At 45.6% G+C, this 21,286-nt stretch overlaps 1 protein-coding gene across 1 annotated transcript in view; it reads left to right on the top strand.

The window, feature by feature from the left end:
- UBE2R2 (ubiquitin conjugating enzyme E2 R2) overlaps window positions 1-19,881 on the top strand; it is a 51,060-nt gene extending 31,179 nt beyond the window's left edge. The window contains exons 2-5 of the mRNA XM_058823456.1: window positions 8,170-8,256; window positions 11,596-11,693; window positions 18,081-18,215; window positions 19,509-19,881. Of these exons, the coding sequence (XP_058679439.1) occupies window positions 8,170-8,256; window positions 11,596-11,693; window positions 18,081-18,215; window positions 19,509-19,728 (540 nt within the window). The 3' untranslated portion in view covers window positions 19,729-19,881. The remainder of the gene's footprint in view (window positions 1-8,169; window positions 8,257-11,595; window positions 11,694-18,080; window positions 18,216-19,508) is intronic.
- Window positions 19,882-21,286: the final 1,405 nt, after the last annotated feature.

Genomic DNA, 21,286 nt, shown 5'->3' with positions numbered 1-21,286 from the left:
GCACAGTGCTAGGGTTTACACTTAAAATGCTATAAATATGCCTCTCCCCTTGCTGCTTATGAAAGAGGTGACTGCATCAAGACCTGCCCTGTGTTTTTAGCAGAACATGTGATGGGCTGTCCCTTGAGAAGAGTTTTCCTCTTGCATCCAGCCTGGCTTGCATAGGAAGAGAATCGAGGCAATTAGTCATTCACTGACTCATGAATGGTACTTGTTTAAAGAATTGGCTAAAAATAGTGAAAACAGGCTGAAGGAAAGGGTGTTCTCACACTGAGCTAGCTTGGACATCTCTTCACACAGCAGATACAAATGTTATGGCTTGCTTCACAGAGCATAAAAACAATCTGCTGTGTTTTGGTAAAGATGCAAAGTTGGAATGAATAGGTGAGTTCACAGACACTCTGTCCAGCATTATTGAAAATTGGGATGTGTTTTTACAGTGATTAATCACAGAACCTTGAGAGTTTGGGAGGGATCTTAAAGGGTAATCCAATCCCAACCCCCCTGTTGTGGGCAGGGACACCTCCCACTAGACCAGGTTGCTCAAAACCTTATCCAGCCTGGCCTTGAATACTTGCAGGGATGGGGCATCTACAGATTTCTGGGCAACCTGTGCCAGTGTCTCGCCACCCTCACAGTATAGAATCTTCTCCTAATATCCAACCTCAATTTCCCCTCTTTCAGTTTGTGCCCATTACTCCTTGTTCCATCTATAGTTCCTGATGATGAGTCCCTCTCCAGCTTCCATATAGACCACTTCAGATACTGGAGAGTTCCTGTGGGGTTTCCATAGAACCTTCTCTTTGCCAGGCTGAACAGCCCCAACTTTCTCAGTCTGTCTGCATAGGGGAGCTGCTTCAGTTCTCTCAGCAACTTTGTGGCCTCCTCTGGATTTGCTCAAGCACTTCCATGTCATTCTCTGTGCTGGGGTCACCAGAACAGTATGCAGTAATACAAGTGGGATGTCACAAGAGTGGAGGGGAAAATGACGACCCTTGACCTATTGGCCAATCCATTCTTTGGATTTATCCCTGGATACATTTGGCTTTCTGGGCTGCAAGTGCTCACTGCCAGCTCGCATTGAGTTACTCATCAACCATCACCTCCAGGGCTTCTCTGCCAGGCTGCTTTCAATCACCCACTTCTCTGTGGATGTGCCACAATCCAGGTGTGGGACCTCACACTTTGCTGTGTTGAACATTATGGGGTTTGCAGAGTCCAACCTCTCCGGCCTCTCCAGGTCTCTCCAGGTGGCATCCCTTCCTTCCAGAGCATGATTGCACTACAGAGCTTGGTGTCATCAGTGGATTTACTGAGGGTGTCCTCAATCCCACTGTCAGTCAATCCCACTGATAAATTACCAGGATAAGTCTGAAGTATATCATGCTGTCTCGCAGTCAGCCTTTTCATAGATGTGCCTGTGTAAATCTGCTTCAAGAAAACATTAATTACTCATCCAGTAAGGTTAAATTCCAAAATGTGACATCGAGCAAAATATTAAAGATGTCATAGTCTAATTCAATTCTTGCTAAAAGAGACAGTCTTTTTGACCCTGAAGCCTGGCAAGGAGAGAGAGGTGCCCAAAATAACAACCCTCTATGTATGTAATTGGAGGACTTCCACCCATGATGCCAGAGATGCTAGTAATGTACCATGATAGTTTGTATAAACAGTCTCAAATATTCCCACCACTACTCCAGCAAAACTAATTGTTTTTACAAATGGGAAAGATGGAAAATTGCATTATCTGAGGTGGACAGAAACTGTTTCTAGAATAGTTATGCTCGTGTGAGAGCTTTATCTGTTCAGGTACCAGCATGCTGAGTTATATGTAGAGTAGGGTATTTCAAGTCCCAGCTTCTACTCTGAAGCAAAGACCTAATGGGAGATGCGTAATTTGGTTTAAACTTTAGATGCGGTGTCCCTAAGTATCTCTGGCTCCTTCAGAAAATACCAGGCTGCGCAGGGAAAATTAAGTTTCACACATTTGGAGTTATTCTTCCTATTTTGTCTAAATGGGGACATCAGCATGTTTGTACAGATCTAAATAAGAACTGAGTCATCTGTTTCTGCCTGGAAAATAGTCACACAGAGTAGCCTCTCTGCATAGCCCACACACAGTGACCTCAGTCTCAAGCCTGTGTACAGTCTGTGGGCAACCTGAAGGAATCAGATCCAAGAGCACAATCTCTACATGAAGCCTTCAGCCATGGCAGAAACCTCCTAACATATGGCCTGTCACAGTCTCTGATATATTTCATCTTCATCTTTTTGTCTCCTAAAATCAGGACTGATCCTGGAGTAAAGGTTAAATAGAGGGTGGAATCTTGTAATATTTCAGCATGGAGATTCCTGGGAAAATACATAAACCTCAATATGATATCAGCTTTCTGTCATGGGAATCTGAAATTTCTTTGTTTGGCCCCTGTGTCAAAGCTGAGTGAAGCTGTTGAACCAACAGCTAGGTCTGTGAAAGAGGATCAAGTAATTCTCTTTGGTGGTGTTGCTAATGGCCTTCTCAGTGATGGCACAGCAGACAAGAGCAAAAGCTGAGTCAAAATGGGCAAGTTATAGAAGTGATACTTTGTTGTTTCAGTATGCCACTGTTTCCAACTCAGTATCTCTTGCTAAATGCTGCATCTCCTTCACTGGTTGAAATGATAGCATTTTCTGTAGCATCATGAAAAGTCAAATTGACAATCAAAGGAGTGGAAATCAACCTGGCAGTTGCTACCTGAGTGTAGGTGGTGCTTGCGTAATCTGGCCCTTTATCTGCTTTGGTTTGGGTTGGATGACTTGCCAACAATTTCAGCTTTATGAACATTGCAGATAATATATTGCAGATAAATATTAAATAACATCTTACTGTTAAAAGACATTCTGGTAAAAGGAAATCTAGTTTGTACCAGAGGAAGTCTTCCATTGAGAGCAACAGATTTAGTAGTGCCCCAGATAACTAAATTAGGAAATGTGTATGAGATATGATTTAGTGTGAAACAAGAATGGGCTGGTGCCTGTCAAACCAGTCTCTGATTGTGTTAGCTAGCCTTACTTCTTGACTCATCAGTGCTCTGCTGAATTTTGGCTCTATCTTCTTTTTTGTTTAGATGCTTCATGTCCTTCCCATGAGATCTAGTTTATTCTTCACATTCAGATCTTTGTGATTTAAATTCCTTATGAAACAGTGCAGGTAATGGGGGTATAAGGGCTTTTCTGCTGTTACTATTCATATGGCCACTGCAGCACCAAGGGAGTTTTCAGGACTCACAAGTCTTGAGTGGTCTGGTCACTCCTCTTGGATCAGAGATGTGCTCCTCCTATTCTCTGAAGCACAACAGATGGCAATAAGCACTGATACAGTGTTGCTGGGAAATGAAGCAATAACTGGGTTTGAAGTACCAGGCTAGCACCCAGCTCTGCCACAAGAAATTGCTTAGGCCGTAAGTCACAAATGGAGCTGAAAGAGCTGTGTTGGCCCTACATTTTTACCTCACCAAATAGTTGACAGTGCAGTGGGATGGCTACAGTGCTGTTTTACATGTTGTGAGCTGGATGATACTGAGGTGCTTTAAACCTCACTGCTGTGAGAAACTGGCTGCTTGTACTGACTGCTGACCTCCACTGAAAATGCTTTCCAGCACATAGTGTTTAATACTGCATGCACTAATCCAGGCCTAATGTGGAAGAGGAGATTCTGTTAAATGAATTGCATAATGTGCAATGCACCAGCAGCAGGAAAGGGCATTTTGTGGGATTAGATACAACCACTTAACCTGGTGGTGGCCTGTAGTTCCTGTTCATGTTCAGTGTGTGGAGCAGTCAGCAGGAGCACACTGGGGAGCCTGGTTGTGCCCCTTAAGAAGGAAAGTGAGGAGTCCTTGTGTGTCTGCAAGTCTGCCAGGGCAGATGAGTGATCTGTAAGATACTCTGTGTAGTACCTGCACAGAGTCAATAGGAGCTTATCTGTGGGCTGGCTGTAGCAGATAATTACACATAACAGCAAAATAATTTCAAAACTCAAAACACTTCCTTTGTATCTGATCTTAAATACAATTTGCTAAAGGTCCTTGCCCTCACTAATGCAGAGTTTTAGAAGGGCTGGCATCAAGCTTGCCATGTTTTGAAATGGAAGTAATCTCTAAATGGCACTTCCAGGAACACCAAGCAGCTGCAGTTTTTGCTGGCCGTTGTAAAAGCTGCTGGTGTTCCCCATTATCCTCTAATCAGATCCGTTGTGATCCTGGTGGCTTTCCAGGAAATGTGTGTGCTTCCCCCATGGCCTGTCTGCACTGGGTAGGCAGGATGTTTTCAATATTCCTTCCCTTTCTGCCTAAAAATCAGGGGTCTCAGTTTTGTCAGCTTGAAACTGCTGTAAAAAATCAGTGTCAGACTCCTGAAGTATCATTTACAGCTAGGCTGGGACAGGGGCTGGGAGGGAGTCTTGCCTGTGTTAGTCCCATGGCCTCACTATTGCAGATCCAGACCAGGATGCTTGGCCACCTGGGCGCATGCTGGCTCGTGTTCAGCCATCGTCAACCAGCTCCCCTTGGTCCTTTCCTGCCAGGCAGCTTTCCAGGCCTCTCTGCCCCAAGCCTGGAGTGCTTGGAGTGGTTGACACAAGTGTAAGCGTTGAGTCAAGTATGTGGCAAGATCTCAAGAAACAAAGTTGCTGTAGTAGTTATTCGTAGTGACAGAATCAGTGAATAATTTTCAGTCACATAAGATCTAGTGAGACTGTGTGTTTTTCTGGCATACATAGCAGAACCTGTGCTTTTATCTTATCCAACTTAAAGAAGATTAACAAACCTGAAATGCAGTCTCTGTTGAAGGTGCAGGGAAGCAGTAAAATAGGAAACAAAGTGACTGTGATGGTAGCAATATTCTTAAAATACGTGCTATGGTGTAATTTAGAAGTTGAAGTCTTTGTGATAGCTGTAAATGTTTCTAAAGGGCTGTATCTTCTGTCAGGCTGGACTTTTTAGAAGAGTTTATTATTTTTCTACAGACTATAAGCATGACTAGTTGCAAACTGGGGAAGGGAGGATTGATTGTGACTGGTCTTCATGTTTCTATCTATGGAGTATCTTCAGTGATGTCAAGGAGCCATGGCATGCAGCTGGCTAAAATCAGCACCAAAATAGAATTATTTCTGTTCTGTTTAAGCTCAGTTTGAGGAGTCAGGCACATGGTGAATGCAGTAACTGTTTGGAACTTGCAGGGGGGAACTGAGCTGCATATTTAGTCCTCCTAAATTAGTTTGTGTGGCTGTAACTGAGCTAACAACAAGCTCCCTGAAAACTCTGCCACTCTCAAGTACCTAGCAGCCTGGCTGAGTTTAACAGATATTTTGCCTTATATCAGTGAAATTGTAGGGGAAAACTATTCTGTGAGCTCTACTTAAAATTAGATTTATTGCTTAATTTGGTCTTTTTTTAATCATGTTTAGAATCAGGCTTTCAGTGGGGAAAAAAATGACCTGTAATTGTGGCTGTTGCTGCATTTTGCACGCAGTCTTGCAGCTTCTCTTGGAAATTCTTGGCTTGCTTAACCCACACAGAAACTCAGATAGCATTCAGTGAGAGCAGAGTAGGCTTACGTAACTTTCCATGGTTTCTCTTGCAGAAGAGATGAGGTAATTCTCTCAGACCTGTTAGTAATGGCCTGGAAAAGTGTTTGGTTTCACTTTCAAATTCTGGATGATCTCACCATGGGGACTTGACGGTAGTGCTCTTTTTGTTTGGGAAAAATCCCTGCCTGTAATTCAAGGTTTTCTGTTTTGGGGGCTTTTGACTCTGAAATCAGGTTTGTAGAGAAGCCTTATTTGCTTTATGTTCCAATACAGAACCTCAGTGTGCTAAAGAGCTACCGACTAGTTAGAAATAGCTGATCACCATGTAATGTGGCTGCTTTCTCTAAATGTGTGATGTATTACAGGGAAGCTAGGTTCTTGATTGCCTGCACGTGGAAGGAAAGATTTCTCTTATTTCTCCAGTTGGTTTTTCTGTTCCTAGAGCTCAAGATAACCCTTCATGTGATACAACACTGCATTCCATAGTGATAGTTATTGTAGGCAGGTAGTCCTTCTCTAATAAAGAACTGTGTTTGTCAAACAGGATTTAGAAATTCGGAACAGTTTTCCAGGATCTACAGCATCTGCATGAGTCTGCATCACATACAGGGACATACTGGTGACTCAGGCTCAGCTTCTGGAGTAGTCTTGCTGAGACAAACCCCTCAGGGCTAGACAGTTTGAAAGCAGAGGGGTTTTACTGGGAGGAATGAGACCTGCACTCCTTGAGCATCTATATGGGCTGTAGGCATAGCAGTGCTGGTAATCTGCTGGCACAATGTTTTTTGTTTTGGTCACCTGGAAGCTGTGGCTGTGTAGAAGACAGATTTTGCTAAGACATCTTGTAGGTAGCTCAACCCTGAGTTTCGCTGTCTCTTGCATTTTTAGTCTGTCCTTTTGCTTTTGTTTTGTGTCTTAAATCTCACAAAACTGTGTGTAAGCACAGGAATGGGCTTTCTTGGGAAAACTCCAGAGTCTGGAGGAGTCTGCAGCTACATGATGCAAGCACTTGAGTTGGAGTGAATGTGCCCTGCCTGGATAGATCTCTGCTCTGCCCACAGTGCAGCATGTTCTGGACCCAGGCATGTCCTTGCTGCAGCAATGTGGTGACAAGAGCCATTCACTCACTGCTCCTGGAGCAATGACATTTGTGCAACTGGCCTTAAACTATGGGATTGTTTAAGTGGATTGTAAATCTCTTAGCTGTGTGTGTGCTGTGACAAATGGCTGTGGGGTGAGGACTCAGCGCTGCTGTAACATGCCCACACACAGTCATGAGTAGGCATCTACAGACCATAAGGCCATGTGAACTGGTGAATTTCTTTCATAAAGGTGAATAGAAAAACCTTCTTTTCTTGACTATCTGACACTCTGACCCCATAAAATTTGGGTTGTAGGGCAAAGGTGTGTGCTGGTAAGTAAAACTCTAGCCAGGTACTTAACAGTTCTGTAATCTGTTTGTTTTGGTTGTCTGCTTCTGTGTACTATGGAACAAAACTTTCCAAAGTTTCTCTTGTTGAGCAAGGGGCATGGTTACATACTTAAGTGGAGGAGAGTGACCTGGAATCCTGCTCTTACCATGTTGTCCTAGGGTGACTAGGTTTCCTCCTAAATTTGTCTCAAACTGGGATAAATATGAATCTTGCTTTTGGGATCCCTTGCATTCTCTATTGCAAATGAAGCTGGCTGTGTTTGAAGGACCAGAAGATGCTTCTCTGGAGATCCCTTGCTGGGCTGGCAGTAGGACTTTTTGTTGAGCAGTTCCAAGGAAAGGGTTTGTGCTCCACAGCGCAGCAAACAGCATGCAAGTCCACCTTCCAGAGAGAAATATTTTGGACACTTGATCAGTCCATATTCAGACTGCTGTGAACAGCAGGACAGCAGAGAGAAGTTAATTTCCAGTGCTAGGATCTCTGCAGCCTTCCCATAACTGACTTGACTCAGAGTTGTGCCCCACAGATGGTTGTTGACCAGTGCAAGCTGTTTGCTGTCATTGCCCACCAATATTCCTCAAGGTGCACTGATTTATTAAACAGACACTGATGATGTTGAGACTTCTGTGGAGGCAAAACATGTAGTATTAGAAACACAGGTGGATGGACCAGCTTAACTTTCAAAGAAAGACAAAATAACTAGGGCAAGTTATGTAATAATTTTTTTTTCATCATGGGAAGAGTAATTTTAAATATTTGTACAGGCAAATATAAAACAGGTATATTCAGCTTAGTAAACATTTTTTAGTCTGCTTTTGAACTCAGAAAGAGAGCAGTGCTCTCTCGAGTTAAAACTTTTCCAGTCTGTTTTACCCTGTTTAACAACAGCTGTTGAATATGCTGCTTGAATTAGGACGTGGTAAATGCATTTTGGCTTGTCTTCTGAGCATTACTAGCCCAGATGTTTTGATTTTTCTTGTTCAGTTAGTGTTTTGCTCATAAGAAATCGCATAGTGTTACAATGTGGGGCCACTTGGGCACTGGTTTATTGAATGAGCAATTTAGTAGCCTTAATGAATTTTTCCCCCCCCAATCTTTTCACTGTAGTTATTGGTTGTTGGTCTTTTTTGTTCTGTTTCATAGCTAAAAAATTCTGCTTTTTTTCAGGCTCACATTAAATTTCCTATTGACTATCCATATTCACCACCTACCTTCAGATTCCTGACCAAAATGTGGCACCCCAACATTTATGAGGTAAGGTGTTTTTTAAAAAAAATTGTCTTCTGGGGTGTGTGAGACAGCTTTGTGCTTCCTTAAACTCAGTATGTGTATGGGTTACTTTCAGAGGGTAGCCAAGGCTGTGGGCTGTCAGCAATTGGATCACAATAGAGCAACACAGCAGGTCCAGGAGAGGAATGATTCCATATAGAGGCAATTGGTTCAATATCACCCAATTCCATAGAGCTGCATTGGAAGGCTGAAAGCCTGTTTTGGTTCAAAACTTGATCTTTAGTGGAGGTCAGCCAAATCCTAGCTGAAGAACTTTTGGGTGTCCTAGAAGAATGTCAGCCTGGTGAGAAGCACTGCCTCTGTTGTTTTGGGAGCTAAAGGATTTCACAATGTTCCTTTTGCTGCAGGTCTCTCTCCTTATCACAGGTTTTCTTATGAGAGGTTTTGCAGACTTCCTTTGAACCCACCTGAAAACTGGAGTGTCATTCTCTTCAATCCCATGAACAAATAAAGCCCTCAGTTGATATCTTGGGCTTGTAAAGTCCTTTTCTGATAAGTTCTTGCGGCCAAATGCCCAGCTTGGAATGGGTGTGCTTCAAATGGTGAGAAGTGCAGTGATGGTTTAGTAATAAATGTCTAGAAACCTTGCCAAACTTCAGTGCAGAACAGAATACTAACCCACTTTAATTATTAACTGATCCAGGGAATTGCCCTAAGTCCAGGGACATCCTCACATCAGTTATCTGACAGTTTTGTGATGTAGGTTTTGTACTTGGCACAGGATCTTTCCTGTAGCCAAGAATGATGTTTTTCTTTAAGGCTCTATTTCAGTTACAGGGAATTTTGATCTATAAATAAAGACAATTTTGAAATCTTCAGATAATTGCAGACACATACTGTGGGTATTGATTCTGAATCTGGAAATCCTGATGCAGGAGGTGAGTGGCAAATGGCTACCAAAATAAAATGTACAAAAGCAAGCCTTGGAAAGGACCTCTCCCTGTCCTGGTGAGAAAGATGAAAAATTGACTAGAAACGACTGATGGCAGCAGGAGGAACTAACCCAAAACTTGATGTGTGTATTTTGGGTTTGCTCTTCAAATACACAAGCTCTCAGCTTTGTGCTTTGTGTTTATAGGAGTATTTCTTGAAGCTGAGGGAATCTGAAGCAGCTTGCAGGCTGTTTTGGAAACATTTAAGCAATGAAGATGAGGCACTGGGGTAACTTCAAATGAAACTGAAACTGTCTCAGCAAAGTGTTTGATGTTTGAGGGTTTTCAGGAGGAGGGGGACAAAAATCCCCTCTTAGTGCAAGGAAGATGAAAGAAAGTAGCAGTTTACAGAATCTGCTGGTAGGACCAGATGGAGAGTCTGGGGCTGACATTCCAGTTCTGAGCAATGAGACTTGAGCAATGTGTGTTTTTTTCATCTCTGGTTTACTTGGGTCATCTAATTGAACTTTGGTAAAACTGCATTCACTTGCTCTTTATTTTTATGACATAACCATTCTCAGTCCTGATAGAAATGGAGGATATACCTCAATGGCAGATAAATACCCCATTCTCCTTGTTTGTGTTTTTCAAAAATGTATGTAGGGAGAGGCTTGGCCCCTGACTGTCCTCATCTCTGAAACTTTGTGCTGACCTCATCAGGCCCCATTAAACCTTTACCTCTCCTCATTCTTAATGAAAGTGCAGTTCCCAAACATGTAACACTGATTGTGGCAAGACAAAAACTTCTCACATCGTTGCTTCCCTCTATCTTCATTTTGCCAAGTATCTGCTTGTCCCCATGCTGCTGACCTGATTGCTTCAGGAACTTTTCCCAAGTGCTGAGATGCTTCCTCTGGCCACTAGCATTGCATTCTTCCAGGAAAAGGTTAAAGGAAAAACTAATGGAAATTATTAGTGATAACAGAGTAGACTGAGCATAATCTAATATTAATAAAGTTAACTTCAGCTTGGAGTGATACTATAAAAGTTCAAGATTTCACAAGCCTGTTGGGGCACTAAAAGGGAAACTGCCTCCTTAAAGCAAACTGTTCCAGCAATGTAAGTATTTGCTTTGGAATTCAGCAGCTCTGGGTGCTGCCTTGCTGTGTTCTTGACTAAAACCTGCTTCAAAGTGACAAAGGCCTGCTAGATTAGCATACCTGGCATGAATAGTGCACTGCTGAAATCTGGATACAGATCACAACCCCCCAGGTGAGCTGCTGCTATCTGTAGCTGTGATCACTGGCCTGGGCTCAAAGGCACAGATGCTGTTGCTGTGAGCAGCCCTGCTCTGTGCTCAGAGCAGTGTTGGAACGATGTGAGACCAGGTGTGTGGGCAGCTTCCAGCCTGGAGTCCTGAACAGAGCTGATCCCGTCATCAGTCTGTGCCCTGGACTGGGGGAAAAAGGAACAGCATGAGTGCTGCCCCACAGCTGGCTGCAAAGCCCATGGGGCCTGGAGAGGCCAATGTCTGCTGGCCAGCCCCGGCCTCATCTGCTCCTTCACCCCATCCTGCAGTAGGGCACTGGTGTGTCCCTGGAGTCTGCCTCAGTGGAGGATATCAGCTGGGGTGGATACTGCTCCAGCCCTCCTACAAAGCAGTTGTGTCAGAGTGCTGTTGCTGATGGAGAATTGGGTTGACAGATTTCCTAAATAGGAATTATAGAGCTTTAAATCTATATTCAGGCCATAAGACTAGTGAGTAGAACACATATTGAGAATTATGTGGCTGTATGGCTTCCATATGCTGCCAGAATATTCTTCCTTTTGCATGCTGGAAGGGATTTTCAGTGAAACCTTCAGAAAGCATCTCCTGCTTTTTCATCTGGTATTTTGAACAGATGTGTCCTAGGGGAGCTGTGTAAGCCTGCCCCACACCATCTGTTCAAGGTCCTTGTGTCCTGGGAGATGTAATGTTTTCATACCTGAGCTAGTAGATGGTGATTAAACCCCTCAATTCAAAAATTTCTTGCAGCTAGCTCAAGCTGCCAGTGGGAGCACAAATTTTCTTTAACCCTACTTGGGGTCTCCTGTGATTAAACCTTATGTCACTGTGGCAGTAGTACTTGCTGTCTGGAAACCAATCTAGTTTTATGTTACATTATTACTATTTTTGCTTACTTCAGTATGTTCTTTAAACTGCTTGATTTTTGTATTGGGGTTTTTTGCCAGTTTGCAGGCTAGCCCTTGGGTATAAAGTAGATCCAGGAAGAATTCAGAACCATTTTCAGCCCTTGTTGGTTTTTGCTGGCACTTGGATATTCATATCAACAAGGTTAAACTGATCAGAAGACAGTCTGAATGGTGGATTTGAGTTATCAGGCCTCAGCCTCCAGCCAAGCTATTCTCAGTGCTTTTTTCTGTCTTGCAGAATGGAGATGTATGTATTTCAATTCTTCACCCACCTGTAGATGACCCACAAAGTGGAGAGCTACCATCAGAGAGGTGGAACCCTACCCAAAATGTCAGGTAACTGTGAATATGTTGTGCAGTGGTGACCTCAAAGGCCTGCCATCTCCACAAGACCTAAGGGCTATGGTGGGAGGGGTTTGGGAGGGAATTTAAGGTTTTGTGGGGCTTAGGGCTTGAATCAAGTGGGAACCAGACATACCAGTCTGTCTGAACATACTGGGCTGACAGTGCAGAGCCTTCTGTCCTATTCACAGGATTTCATACTCCAAAGGCAAGTTATCTCAAATGTTGAAGCCTGTCTCATCACTGTTATCTTCTTCAAAGTACCACTAGTGGAAAAGTGCGTGTAATAGGTTCCTGGTGCACACCAAACTGCTCTATTACTCCCTTTCCCTGCAGGACAGGAGAAACAAAAATAACACAGAAAAGAAAACAACTTCCATGTTTGAGATAAGGCAGTTTAATAAAGCAATAACAAAAGCTTGTGCACATAAGCAAAGGGGGGAAAAACAAATCTCTACTCACCATTGGTGAGCAACATTGAGCCACTTCCCAGGAAGCAGGGCTTCAGTGCATGTAGCAGTTGCTCCGGAAGGCAAACTCTGTGATATAACAAATATCCCCCGTTCCTCCTCTCTCACTTAGCTTTCATGTCTGAGCTGATGTTACATGGTATGGAATATCCCTTTGGTCAGTTTGGACCAGCTGGCCTGGTTATGTCCCATCTTAGGATTTTGCCACTCTCAGCCCCTTGATGGGCGAGTGGGGAATGTTGGAGACAGCACTGATGCTGTGTCAGCACTGCTCAGCAGTAGCCAAAACAATTGTGTGTTATCATACCTGTCTAACTATGAATGGAAAGCACTGGGGGCTGCTAAGGGAAAATGAGCTACAGCTCAGCAAACTCAATACAATCTCCACTCTTAATTCCATACCATTTGTTTGATCCTACATAATGTATTTATCTTCCAGCTGTTCCACTGTATTCCTTTCCCATTACTGGAATCCCTTTTACCCACACATATACCCCAAACTGCATCCTTGAACGATATCTGTACCAAATGTACATTTTCACCCGCCTGTCCTTTCACAGATGGATATTATTCTCCTGTTTCATGGCTTCCTCCACCCCTCCAGATCCATGACTTGTGCTCTACCCCATCAGGATGGGTGGTCAGGACAGGAGAAGCAGCACACTTGATCTTTGGTCACCAGCCTGGCTCACATCATCATCACATTCTCCTTGCTCCTCACAAAATTCATTCTTTGTCAGGTCATGTTGTTCCTGTTCCTTTACTTCCTGTGACACAAAACTCGCACAGTTTGTTTTCCCCCAAGGTTAAATTTCCTTGAGGTACACACTGGGTCTCCCCATCCTTCCACGTTACCTGCCAAGTACACCCAGGTCCTTGGGTAAAGACAATCCCACCAATGTGTTTGCCTTTTCCCATGGGAGGAGAATCCACACTGACTTCCCCAGCCACTTTCCTGTGTGTAGTGCAGGAACCTTATCTCCTCCCACAGTGTTTGTGGGCTCAGTTTGGGCAGGATCAGTGCAGTTAGCAGATCCCCTAGCATTTACCAGCCAAGTGGCTTCTTTTGCATCCCAGTGCTTCCATGTCCCATTACCTAAAATTCTTAACAGTCTTCAGCATTTCTGAGTCTTTCTAGAGGTGTGTGGGTGGTAAGGGATGTGATATATTCTCTCAATGTTTCCTTGCTTTGGAGTTTATGAGATTATTTTTAAAATTAGTCCCATGGCCTGATTCAGTTCTCTCTGGGGTACCATGTCACCGCAAAATGTATCTCTCAAGAGCTGAGATTGTGTTCCAGGCAGTGGCATGGTTTACTGGGTACATTTCCAGCTAGTTGTTGCCTCTGATGTAGCAAGTGTGTAACTCTTGCCTTGGCATGTGTGTGGCCCAGTGTAATCTATTTGCCAGGCCTCGCCACACTGGAAAACCAGCCACCGCCCTCTATTCCAGGGATATTTCACTCACTTGATGGCAGCACATTTCACATTTGTGGATGACCTGTGTGATGGCCTCTGTGGTCAGCTCCATCCCTCAATCATGAGCCCATCTGTGTGTTGCACCCCTTCCTAGATATCCTGAAGTGGCCTGGGGCTAAAAATAGCTCACCCTTTTGTTCCCAGCCTTAGTCTCCCTGAGCTATTCCAAACTTCACAGCCTTAACTACCTGCTTGTTGTTCTGTTTTTCTGCAGCAGATAAGTACCAGGAGGCATTGCTCACCAAACACCATCACAGACAAAATAGTCTAGAATTAGAGATATTAATTAAATTTGTTACCAACAAAATCAGAGCAGGATAATGAGAAGTAAAATAAGACCTTAAAAACACCTCCCTCCACCTCTCCCTTCTTCCCAGCTCTGCCCCGTACCACAGCAGGGTATGGGCGTAGTGGAATGGGGGTTACTGACAGTCCATCACACACTGTTTCTCCTGCTGCTGAGGATGAGGAGCATTCCCCTGCTGCGCCATGGGGTCCCTCCCACAGTGTGCCAGTTCTGCATTCACTCTGCCAGCATGAGTCCACCCCATGGGCAGCAGTCTTCCCCAAAATACTGCAGCGTGGGTCACACTTCCATTGGATGCAGTCCTTCAAGGACCAGCTGCTCCAGTGAGAGCTACTCTCTCCATGGGTCTCCCACAGGATCACAGCCTCCTTTGGGCATCCCCTGCTCCAGGCTGGGCTCCCCCAGGGCTGCGAGTGGATCTCTGCTCCCCTGTGCCCTCCCTGGGCTGCAGGGGCACAGCTGCCTCAGCCTGGGCTGCTCCAGGGGCTGCAGGGCAATCTGAGCTCCAGAGCCTGGAGCAGCTCCTGCCCCTCCTGCTGCGCTGCCCTGCCGGCCTGCACGGATGCTCCTCTCACACATTCTCACTCCATTTTTCTCTGGACACAATTAAAACTTTTTTCTTATTAAGTATGTTATCATAGAGACATTACCACTCTTTCCAGTTGGCCAGCCTTGACCAGTGGAGCATCTGTCCTTGGAGCTGCCAGGCTCTGCCAGACATAGAGGAGGTTTCTGGCAGCTTCTCACAGAAGCTACCCTTGTAGCACCTTGACTACCAAAACTTGGCCCTGCACACCCAATACAGGATGTTTTTGAGTATTCTGACCAGTAGAAGCAACTTTGCAGAGTTCTGGCTGTTGTTTGCATTCCATTGTTTGTCTCCTGTCTTCCTGAGTGGTGTTGGGTGGGTGGTTTTCTTCCTGACAAAAATACAAAGGATCACTAAGGCCAAGAGACATTCAAGGCCTAACCTGTCCATGCTTTTGAAACAGCAGTTGAATTTCATTCTCATTACAAGACACCGTCAAATAAAGAATCAACTAGGTTACAAGCCTTAACTCAAAGTTAGGAAACAGCTTTGGGCATTAATTACATAAATCACAAATATTTTGGGTATTTCATTATATTCAACCCTAGAGACTGACATGGAACTTATCATTGTGCTTGTTCTCTAATTTCTGCTGTCCCTCACTACAGTTGCAGTTTTTAGTGCTAATGCTCTTGAATCATCTTGGGCTTAGGGGTGACAGGTCAAAACATTCCTCAGCAAATGCAAATAAAACTGGTCCTTCACTTGTAGCCTGCTGCCACCATCACCATTTGGGCAGAGTGCCAGCAGAAGCGCATCCTGCTGGGGTCCCATCTGGCTTGGGAAAGCTCCAAAGTGTGAGACAGGAGGCACAGGGGCCAAAGATGTGGGAGGGAGCTGCTCCTCTGCTGCTGAATTCTGTAAATCCTGCCAAGTGTTGACTATTTCCCCACAGATGAGCAGGGTTGAAGTGTCTGAAGGGGGAAATTCACTCTTCAGCTGTGAGAGTTCACCTGTGCTTCTGAGGTGTCAAGCATGGTCATTTATTTTTTTAAACACAATCAGTATGGGCTTTCCCATCACTGGGAACAAGGTGATGCAGGCATAAGTAAACACAGCAAAACCCAGCAAGATGTGAAGGAATGCAGCTCTGATGTGTTTGGCTGAGAATCCTGCTTCCTGTGTCCCATGGAGCTGTGAGTGGTAGAAGGCCAGGGGTTGAGGCTCTCTGATCGTTTTGATTGTCCTTCTCCACATCTCCCCGGCCTCCCCTGCCCTTGAGCTGCACAGGCCAGGACTCTGCACAGTATTCAAGGTACTGGCACACCTGTATCTCCTGCAGAGAGGTGAGGTACTGTCTGCCTGTTGCTTTGTTTCTTGAGGATTCCCATTTGTCTTGGCTTTTGTTGCCTGAGATCTGGGCAGATTCCACTTGATCCAGTAACATGACTGTCAGTGCAGCCTAGGCCAGAACTTTTGACTTTATACCAGAAGGCAAAAATGCACTTGGACCAGTCTATACCTACCTCTTGAGGTGGCTCTGAGAGGCCTACAATGTGGATAGCAGCTGGAATTAAAAAAAAAAAAAATTCCTTTTCTAACAAGGAATGTAATATGATGTGCTGGTTGGGAGCACCAGCCAATCTACATCATGTCTCTTTGGGAAGAAATTGATCTGTCTGAGCCTTCTTATGTTGATGCAGGAAGAAAAACAAGAACAGGTCTGTTTCTGTGAGCCTCTGCTGGCTGCTCTACCATGCTACAGCTGCCTTGTCTGAGGGGAGACAGATCCCTGACAATATCCCAGAGACTCAGCCCATGCAGTTTGCATCTGCTGCTGAGGTTTTCAGTCCCACATGGCTGAACTTTTTTAGTGGTGTTAGTCCTGTCAGATCCCCCATGCTGGGATGCCTTTCTGTTACTGTCCCCTCTTCAAGGCAAGCAGATTTAAGTTGGAGGACATTGTCCAGCTCTTAAAGGTATCAGCAGTGATGGAGCTGGTCTGATGTGCTGGATGGGAAGGAAGAGCTCAGAAAATCAACTGTAGAATGGTACAGTTGATCAAACTACTGTATTCACTTCTAATACAGGTGTCTTGGTGTATTTAAGTACCTTAGCAGTAACTTCAGTGTCTGGACACCACAGTGAAAATTGGCTTTTCCTCACTGTTGATGGAAGTGTCGTAGAGCAGATGGTAAATCCAGATATTAATTCCCATCCTTGGCCTTCCCTAGACTTCGTTTGCTTTGCAGAAAGCTGCTGCATGATGCTGGAGCTGACATGCTGGCCTGTTTGCAGAGAATCAAGGGCTCTTAAATGAACTCTTGAGATGAAGTAGAAAATGATCTCTTATGCCCATCATTCCAACCCAATGAGACAGTTTCTTCCAGAGCTGCTGTTCTCTTTTCGTACAAAATTATATAATTTAGAAAATGAATTGCGTAAGACTCTCTTGATGGCTGTGCTGAACAGTCTGTTCAGATACAAGTGTTTATTTTCAAAACCTTTCAAGGTACTAAGTATCCAAATGACCAAGCATTTCCTGGAATTGTACCCAGATATATGACCTGGTAGATGTGCTCTGAACATGCCCCTGAATCAGTGCAAACATGACTGTGACTCCCAGTCCCCTTTAATCAAGGTCTGCAAAGTGGCTGTTGGGTAATGCTGTGTTTCAAGAGCTGTTCCCTGTCCCTTGTTTGTCCCTTCCACTTGAAAGGGAAGCTGTTGCTGGCAGGACCACTGGGATGGGTGATGCTGTCATGATGGCTGGATATGGGTGTTGGTGCGGGTTGAGGCACAGTGTGAGCAGCAAAGGCTGCAACTCCCAAGTGCAGGGTTCTAGGAACTGCAGGAGAAAGCTCTGGACAAGAGGATGGTGTTTGCAGCTGGTAAATGCCAGCAGAGCAGGGCCCCTGACTGAAAATCCCAGAGGACTGTCTGTCTGTCTGTTTGTCTGCCTGCCCACCTGCCTGCCAGGGGTTACATGGCTGGCTCGTGTTGGCTCTGCTGAATCCCACTGGGCCCTGGCACCTTGCCTGGGCATCAAAAAACATCCACACTGTCCTCCCCTTGCTGTGCTTGAGAGCTGCTGCTGCAGCCTGAGTGAGGGGAGAGTCCTGCCTCAGCCTCCCGACCACCTGGCAGGGCAGGGGAAAAGTAGTGCAGCCTTTTCTGCTGGCCTTGGGTCATTGCAGCCCTTCTCCCTTTGCAGGGCAGGCAAACAGCCTGGCCTGGCTTCCTGCTGGAGGCTGCAAGCCACCAGGAACAGCTCACAGAGCAGATTTCCAGCCCCTCCCCATCTGTGGGTAGTGCAGACCAGCTGAATTCTGGTCTGATTGTGGCTTTCTGTGCTGCCCTGTCCCAAGCACAGACACGATGCGCTGTAGTCAGATGAGGTTTGTGTTGTGTCACCTTCCCTACACCAATGTCCAGGGCCTGAGGTTCATGAGTACCTGTTGCCACTTAAAAACACTCAGCTTAAGAGGACAAGATGACTTCAAAAAAGTTTATGATGCAGCACCTAAAGAAGTTGTGGATATCCAGAACCCATGAATGCATTAGCTCTGACTCTGCTGTTGTGGTTACCTCTTTCAGGACTATCTTACTGAGTGTAATCTCTTTGCTTAATGAGCCCAACACATTCTCCCCAGCCAATGTGGATGCGTCAGTCATGTTCAGGAAATGGAGGGACAGTAAAGGAAAAGACAAGGAGTATGCCGAAATCATAAGGTAAGCTTTGCCAGTTGTGATGCTGGGCTACCAGCATTCTGCTTTGAATCCTGTCAAACAGGCTGCTTCCAGAATTTGCTGAAACCAGCTTCTCACAGCAGAATGTAATTTGGAAATTAATTTCAGTGTCTTATTCAAAGTCCATGCTTCAGGTCCCTCCAGAATTTTCAGCACACAGAAGCAGTGCAAACTTCTGGGGCAGGAGGACTGGGCTGATTTGTCTTCAAATTGTTCTTTTTTCAGACTCATCTGTCATGATGCTCTGCAAAACCTATTGGCTACTAGTAAATCCCAGTCTAAGTCCCTGCTTATCTTTAAGCCCTGCATTGCTTGGGATGTGATGCAAACTGACTGCATCCTACTAATTTCTGTGCTTAATGCATGCACGAATCATAATCTTGTCCCTCCAATTCAAAGGAGCCTCAGCAGGATTTGTCAATGGCTTGCAGAGCTGGGTTGGATTAGCTGGAACCAGTGCTCAGTCCTGCCCTTGGAGAAGTCCATGGTTCATCAGGAGCTGCAGGGGGATGATGTGAGCGTGGGCCAGGGCTGCTGTGGAGGGACAGCCCAGCCTGGAGCAGGAGTGGTGGCGCGAGGCCACATCTGCATTGTCTGTGCCAGCTGGGCAGGCAGGATGTGGCCCTGGGTGGGGCCAGCGGGGCTCTGCCTGTGCAGAGAATCCTCCACTCCCTGGGCTCCAGCAGGGCTGGGTGCACTCCACGCAGGGAATGGCAGACTGAGGGCCCTGGGTGGGCGAGGGGGCAGGCTGCCATCTGCTCCTCCTGCTGGGATGCAGCAGCCAGGCCTGGCTTGGGGTCATGGAAAACACTTGGCTCCTGTGAGCGCCAGGCTGTGCTCTGGGGTGTGCCATGAGCCTCAGCTGCTCTGCCCCCCCAGTGGGAGCTGAGAGCTGCCAAAGGCTTGTGGGAATTGCAGTTTTGAGCATGCTGTGGGAGAGCAGTCAGCGGCAGCGTCAATAAATCACCCTAGGAAATCCCTGACCATCCCTGCAGTACTGAATGGAATTTGCTTTGGCCTCTGGCAGGTCTCTAGTGCAGAGCCTGTGGAATAGCTGATTTCATGAGAGGGTGTGTGCTGCAAACCCCCTTGGCATGCTCCCAGGCCTGAGGCTGCAGGAACTAAATCTGTTTCCAGTGCTGTTTGTGGTGCGTCCTGCCAACCTCAGCTCCCTTCCCAGCTGCCGGGAGGGCGGGGTAGGGCCTGGAGAGCAGGCTGGGAGCTGAGCCACGGCACCCGGCCCTGCTCACATTCCTGTGTGTCCTTCTCCCGCAGGAAACAGGTTTTGGCTACCAAAGCTGAGGCAGAGAAGGATGGCGTGAAGGTCCCCACTACACTGGCAGAATACTGCATCAAAACTAAAGTGCCTTCCAATGACAACAGTTCAGATTTGCTTTACGACGACTTGTACGACGACGACATTGACGATGAAGACGAGGAGGAGGAGGATGCCGACTGTTACGATGATGATGATTCTGGCAACGAGGAGTCGTGACCTGCTCCCTCTATGCCCCTGTACTGCCCTGCCGACTCAGGCCAGAAGGGAGCAGCGGTAACCTAGCAGCAGTCCAGCAAAAAAGTGGGGGGGAGGGGTGTCAAAAAAAAAAACAAAACAAAACAAAAAAAAAAAAAAAAACCCAACACAAAACTTTGTCTCCTGCTGTCTCCTGTTGTATGGATCTGTTCGCTCCTTTTTTATGGACCTCTTAGAGACCCTCCACAGAATGTCTGAATTCTTGCATTCTTAACCCTTTCATCACTGTATTACAATTTCTTTTTAAAAAAGAAACTCCCCTTTTCACTTCTCTACAAAATGCTCACAGCAAAACAGGTTTGCTCGTGTTTAGATTCTTGAATTAAATACAGTCTTGCATTGAGATGTTTAATGTATTTAAAGCTGGAACAAACCCATTGGAAGCTGGGTTTTTGGGAGCTCAAAGTGCTGCATTTACTGGGAAGAAAAAAAAATCCCCACGAAGCAAATTGCCAAGGTTTAGCTGCTCCATTTACAATAATAGCGTGTGTACATTCGTTTAGCCTTGTGGTGGTGGCTTTTCCTTTATAAGGTGTGGGGCGGAGAGTGTTAAAGCTACTGTGTGTTGAGCTTGATGGGATGTCACTGAAAGGTACAGTATTCCTTTTCACCCTGCTAAGTTAGGAAATAGCTGGCCCCTGGAGCCCCAGAGGGCACAGTCAGCTTTGTCTCTGGAAAAGGCTTGTGATATGAACTTAAAATAAACACTTAACACTTCACATCTGTACAACTGAGCCCTGGGTTGCTATTTTTTTTTTTTTTTTTAATTTTTTTTTACTTTTTTTTTTTCCCAGGCTAGGATAGGGTTGAAAAAGTTCAGTTTAGCCATTCTGCTGAGATCTGCTGCCAGCTGCCCCTCTCTGGAGGGAGGAGAGCAGATGTGCATCCTGCTGCCCAGAGGGCCGCCATTCATGCTGGATTTATTTTTGGCAGTGGGACAGAGCAGCAGCCTCCTGCCCGTGCTGGCTGCAGCCCCTGCTCCCTGCAGCCCCAGCCCTGGGCATCTGCAGCTGCCTCCCATCACCTGTGTGGGTCACCTGCGGGCAGGGGCTGCTCCGTGCAGCCCAGTAAAAACACCTGACAAGCACTTGCTTAGACGTAGGTTTGTCTGCACTGAAAAGGTAGTCAACTATAGGGGAGATAAAAAGGTTTATGATTTCAAAAAAGACAATCCAGGTGATACAGTGTGAGATAGATCCTAGCTCTCTAATGATGTCTGGAATTCTGCCCACGTTTCATAGGCATTGACTTCCATTCTAATTCTCTGCCTAAACATGGGAGCTGAAGTTATTGGGGTTTCGACTACACTCAGAAAAGCTCCTAAAAGAGGGGAATTCTGTTTGTCCTCCCCCAGCACTTGTATTTTTATGGAGGCAAATTCTTTACTGTGGTTTTTCAGCAGAATGGTAAGAGGTAGCATTGACTAGATTTTTTTTCTGTTTTCTTTAAGAGAAGTACTTAGCATGCATTTCCCAGAGGAATTCAGAGGAGAGCCCGCGGGGCCGGCGGAGTTGGGAGC

This window comes from Ammospiza caudacuta, chromosome Z (assembly GCF_027887145.1).
Source record: "Ammospiza caudacuta isolate bAmmCau1 chromosome Z, bAmmCau1.pri, whole genome shotgun sequence".
In the NCBI taxonomy this organism is placed as follows: Eukaryota; Metazoa; Chordata; class Aves; order Passeriformes; family Passerellidae; genus Ammospiza; species Ammospiza caudacuta.
This window is presented reverse-complemented; position numbering and strand designations above follow the sequence as displayed.